This window comes from Ailuropoda melanoleuca, chromosome 14 (genome assembly GCF_002007445.2).
Source record: "Ailuropoda melanoleuca isolate Jingjing chromosome 14, ASM200744v2, whole genome shotgun sequence".
In the NCBI taxonomy this organism is placed as follows: Eukaryota; Metazoa; Chordata; class Mammalia; order Carnivora; family Ursidae; genus Ailuropoda; species Ailuropoda melanoleuca.
The window spans coordinates 1,712,513-1,718,512 of record NC_048231.1 but is presented as its reverse complement, the minus strand read 5'-3'; the positions used below and the strand labels follow the sequence as shown (position 1 = coordinate 1,718,512).

Below are 6,000 nucleotides of genomic sequence, written 5' to 3'. Positions count from 1 at the left end.
ACAACTGAAGTTCAAACACACAGTGGCTCCAGTCATCCTTCACTTCTATCACCTAGCCACTCGGTCCCCCTCCCTAGAGACAAGTTAGCAGTTTCGTGTTTATCCTTCCAAAGATATTTAATGCGTCCATAAGCAAATACGTGCATGTAAGTGTGTGTGTGCACACCACATATCTGGATTCCTCCCCCCACTGTAAACGATGGCAGCTATTTTGCACATGGTTTTTTCACTTTAACGACATTTCTGAGGCAATTCCACATAGACACATAAACATTTTACAATTCTTTTTTGTACTACATAGTACTCCACTGTACAGATATACCACCACTTTTTTTAGTCGGTCCCTTATTCACAGGCGCTGGATTGCTGCCAATTATTTGCTGTTACAAAAAAAATTGGAATCAATAGCCTTGAGCAACATCATTTCACAACTACAGACAATTAGATCCATAGAATACATTCTTAGATGTCGCAAGTCATGCCCTTTCCACTACTTCATGCTGCCTCAGGATTCTAAGAAATAATTCAGACTCACGATGATTCATATTTAAATTATTTTATTTAAAAATTTTACCTAAATACCCAAATTACGCTTTTTACTATAATAAAAAATTAGAAATTGTTTTTCAGAATATGCTCAAAACCCCAAATAGTGTGAGACATGGTTTTATGCTTGAGAAAAATGACTTCAAAACCAGTGGCACAAATGTTCAGCTGGCTCCTACTTCCCTTTCAGAAGGTGTCTGTTCCTGAGGACTCCGTGCCCCCCAGGACAGTGCTAATGCTCAGAGACTGAGAACAGTCCTCCAGGTTCACTGAGGGCAGCGTCACAGACATCCTGGCGGGCGATGTCTGCGAAGTGAAAAGTGGTACCGCTTTACTACCTGCAAAAAAGGAGAAACGCATTCAGCTAAACAAATATCCTGAGCATTTGTATGCTTTAAACTTCCTTGAATAACATGGGGGGAGGAATTGAAACAAGGATTGCATAGGAGATCATTTCTTTTCTCAGTGAGCTCGGAGCTCAGAACTTGTCGAAGATAAAATACACCTTTCTTCTTTCCACTCCCACCCCCAGACAACTATGAACAACATTTTAAAAGTACGTTATGATCTGAACATTTACGTTGCCCTCCCCAACATTCATATGTTGAAATCTTAATGCCTGATGTAATAGTATTAGGGAGTGGGGCCTTCGGGAGATGCTTGGGTCATCAGAGCAGAGCCCTCACGAACGGGATTTATCAAGGAGGCCCCTCGGAGAGCTTGCTGGCCCCTTCCACCATGTGAAGACACAGTGAGAAGGCGATGGCTGTGAACCAGGAAGAGGCGGTTTGATTTGATTTCTCCGGAACTGTGAGAAATAAAATTTCTGTTGTTTATAAGCCACCCCGTCGGCAGTATTTTGTTAGGGTAGCCCCAATGGACTAAGACGATACACAAACGCCAGCAGGGGTGGTACAAATCCAAATGCCAGGTAAGGGCATGTGGGGGTCAGAGCCTAGTCTGAAACCCAGACTTACCCTCTTACTGACTGTGCGACCTCGGGAAATTGTCTCACCGCTCAAAATTTCAGTCCTTCCATGTTCAATGGGTTACTAGTACCTACCTTGCAGAGTGTAATGAGGATACAATAGTATTGGTAAAGAGTTTGACAAGAGGGCTTAGCAGTTAGTAAGTGCTTGAAAACTCAGAGTTACCAGAACCACTAAATAGTACTATTTAATGCAGTACTAGCACTGCTATCATTACCATTACCATCAAGTAAATAGCTAAGTCCGATTAAAAAACACACTGGAACAGCCCTAAAATAAGGGTTTGCTATTAAGTTACAAAAAGAACATGATTTTTTTTAAAGCGATATGAACCATGTGAAAACCATCTGAGGTCAAAGGTTGCCAAGGCACTTTACCCTTTTTCCTATTCCTACAAAATGGACACTCAACTCAGGATCATGTCATCAATGCTCATTTCTGAGTGCCTAAGAGTGCTGTGCTATTAGTTCAGAACAGATAGAAGGGAAGCAATGTTAAAGGAAAAAAATAATAAAGTGATCATTCAAATATCCTTGACAATTGACTTTGGAGAGTATCTTTCTCAGTAAAACAGACTTTTCTTCATGATCGCTACGTTTAACCAAATACAGAAAAAAATCTCCACTCCATGACTGAGAGTAGTGGGAGGCAATAAAGAAGCCAGCCTGTGGCAGAGGAGACACAGGACAAAGTCTGGGATGAAGAATTCATTAATATGTTAAAAAGAAAAAGTTGACTATAACTGTAATCTATCTGCCTGTACCCTAATTCACTTCTTTAGAAAGTTTAAAGCACACCACCTAAGAATACGAAGAATGCCAACTTGGTATTATTTAAGACTACAAAAATTCCTGTTTCAGTTTTTATGGCTTTACTCTAAATACATAAGAATAATAATAGGCATCTTAAAAACAAATTATCTTTAACAATCTTTAAGAGATCTCCGAGTCAAGAGCCATAGTAATTTTTCTAAAACTCCTTTATACTTTTCAAGTAGTTTTCACAGTAATAAAGTGGAAGTCTCCATTGATTTTTTATAGGGACTACAGGAAAAGTAGACAGTTTCGGAGATTTCAATGATGACTCAATCACAGCTGTCCAAGATGATCGGATATTTGTAAAAGCCAAATTCCTTTCACATTAGAAGTCTTACGAAGACTTAATATTATACCAACCTTTTTATTACTTGTATCAATTTCATTTTCTTAATAAAAGAGGGACAGGTAATAAGATTTGGCAACATTATAGCAACATCACAAACTATAATACCACAGTATAATCTTAAGAAGAAAACAAGTCTTATGATAATTTGAGAATAAACATTTTAAATAAGAAAAGACTTTTTGAAATTTAGCCCTGTCAGGGTATGATAAAAATTAAAATTAAGACACAGTAAGAACAGCTTTAAAAAAAATCTTTATAAGACATAATCATTACTTAAATATCCTGTCACTTTGCAAAGTCATGATGCAGACTGCACACAAAATAACCAAGAAAAGTATCCAAGATCAAAGCTTACTTCATCAATAAAGTAAACACTAACATAGAGTATAACTAAGGCCAAGATCAAAATTAATTTTCAACCCATAAAAGTTCAATGTTACCTCCCCCTAATTATTAAGAAAATTCCATTCCTTTAGTTAGTTGCCTGTCAAAAACCATACTGACACCAGATAGTCTTCTTTTCTCTGTTATCTCATGTCACAAAACTGCTTTACATGTACCTTCATTTTCTACGACGTGCACTAAATTACTGATTAAATTACTCAATGATGCAATAAGAGCTATAACTTCTTTTTTGGATTTCAAAGAAATTTACAAGTCTCAGAGAATATATTAAATTCAATCACTGCAAAGTTATGCTATTTCTCATAGTTAATGCCTTATATTTATATAGCAATTCATAATTTTGCAAAAATCTTTTCCCCATCATCTTACCTCATCCTGACAGTAATTCTTGGAGACAGACAACGCGACTGAGGTTCAGAGACATTAAAGTGGACTTTTCCAAAGCATACTCTCACTAGCTAAACATCCCTACAAGCCTACTGTATGTTTGGAGCTAAGATGGTGCTAAGTGATTCACAGATGAAGAAACAGTCCTCATCCTCAAGCAGCTAATAACCTAGGAGTGGAGACAGATGTGTATAGCAATACTTAGTTAAAATGACATGGAAATAGCAGTTGAAGTAGGATTTCAAAGATATGGAAGGTGATAAAGGAGAAGAACAACAAAATAAAGTCAATGTAAAATCAGTATCTTTGGGTTGTTTTTTTCCTAAGTCAGTATGTTAAGGGAACTCTATTCTGATATCAAAGTACCGATTGAAGGAATGGTGAGAGAGAAGGCTGTAAAGGAAGGTCAGGGTCAAGTTCTGTAAATGATGATGAGTCACAAGAGATTCTGAACAGAGGAGTAGGATGACCAAATATATTTAAGAAGAGAGAATTCCAATAGCTGTGTACAAAATAAGGAGAGAGGAGAAGATCTATGGAAATTGTCTGTGTAAGAACTGACGATTCTTGCCAGTGAAAACAGATTCATGGTATTTTGGGGGGAGACTCAAAACTTATAAAGAATTGAGTATGGCTCGAAATAACTGGGTTAGCTGACTGATTAGGCAGTAATAAGAATACAAACAAGCCTGAGGCTACGAGGGTATGAAGATGTATGGAGATACTGGGATCAGTTATATACCTGATGACCGTGAAAGCCTACAAGATGTATGAATGGACTTTTCCAGCAGGTAACTGGAATCAGCTGTCAGAGACCACCAGGCAGTTTTAGAGACAAAATTAGCAGTCATCTATATAGATACAATAATTATAGTAATGCGAACAGTGATCACCTAGGGAGAGAAAATAGGCTGAGAAGAGAAATGATGACAAAAATACAAGGAAGGACAAAGAAAGGTGAATGAAGAGAAAATAAAGAAAAACCAAAGGGAAATGTCAGAGAGATAAGTAGAAAGAGACCCAAGAGTAAAGAGTCACACAAGGTAATAGATGGTTTAAAAAAAAAAAAAAGACTAGTGTAATTCATCTAATTAATTCAAAACTGGTAGTGCTGAGACAACTCAAGCTTTCTGCACTATAGCAAGTACCTCCGTTACTCAAAACAAAACAAAACAAAACATTACTTTTAAAGGTGGGTAAGATAAAATCCATTCATGTAATATGCAGTGGTAGGGGCAGGTAAGGAGAGGGGCAGTAATGAAGTTTCGAGCTCAAGTCCCTTTATGATAAGTCAAGTCTAGGGTCCAAATGAGATCTGCTGTCCAGTCACTTGGGAACAGTCCTACCCAAACTGTCAAAGTGAGGCTTCTGGAATTGGGCAGAGCTGGCCTCATCCATCTATCCACTCAGCAAATATCAACTGAGCACCTACTATGTGCCAGGCACTATTCCAGACTCTGGAGATATCAGCAGTAAAGAAAACAAAGGCTCTGATCCCACAGCCATCATATTCCAGCTGAGTGTAGGGCAAATGACAAGTAAGGAAACAAACATATAATACGTCAGGAGGCAGTAAGTGCTAAAAAGAAAAACAGGTAAGGGGTAAAAAGGATAAGAGTGATAAGAGACTTTAGGAAGTTATGTAACTTCTGCAAACCCTAGTTTCCTCATCCTTAAAATAAAGATAAGAGTACCTTCCTCAGGGTTTTTTTTGTGTGTGGATTAAATGGCATAATGCACATGCAGTGTTCTGTCTAGTGCTGGCACACAGAAAGCACTCACAACAGATTAGCTCTTCCTTTTAGGTAACTGGAAAGGAACTACCCCAAGAGGCAATGACCCTCAGGATGGGCTGCAAAAGGTAGTCTGTGTTAGAGAGGGATAAGAATGTTTCACTGAAATATACTAAGAAAAACAAACCCCACAGCTCTAGAAGGCCTCCAAATAGTTACGCTATTTTAACTCAAGTAATTATGTTTTAGTCAACAAGTTAAGCCAATAAAACGCACCATTTTATCTAAAGATGTTTGTAAATGTGCACCTGGGGAAGACTTTTTGAAGTGCTCATTTACTTTTTTTGAACAGTCATTTTGAACTTTAAACGAGGACTTTTTAGACTGGGAACGTTTAAAAAAATCTGGCAAATGAGTGTTACCAGGCAAAAAGAGTCACCTTCATATCCAGTTATGGTCCTCACAGAGTTAAATTTTTTTTTTAAAGGAAAAAGACATCATATCTTAATAAATCATCATTAAAGCAAATATAAATTTTCTGCCTATATTAAATGTAGTTTGATGCTTTTAAAGTTTGACTTTTTAAATTTCCACAGTCATGTCATTACTCTATGATGTAATTGTTTCAACAGCTGTTTTCAGAGTTGTTTTTTTAAAAAAGAGACCACTCCTTGATTCCATGGGTTTGCAGTACATCATTTAACTTGGCTATGTTTAAGCCAGGATGCCAGAGTCAAACCATGTATTTCAAACATCCTAAGACATATTTTACTATC

The 6,000-nt window shown here is 37.4% G+C and overlaps 1 protein-coding gene across 1 annotated transcript in view; it reads right to left on the bottom strand.

Moving 5' to 3' along the window:
* Positions 1–494: 494 nt before the first annotated feature.
* Positions 495–6,000, bottom strand: part of KIAA0586 (KIAA0586 ortholog) — a 120,149-nt gene continuing 114,643 nt past the window's right edge. The window contains exon 30 of the mRNA XM_034642398.1: positions 495–884. Within this exon, the coding sequence (XP_034498289.1) occupies positions 733–884 (152 nt within the window). The 3' untranslated portion in view covers positions 495–732. The remainder of the gene's footprint in view (positions 885–6,000) is intronic.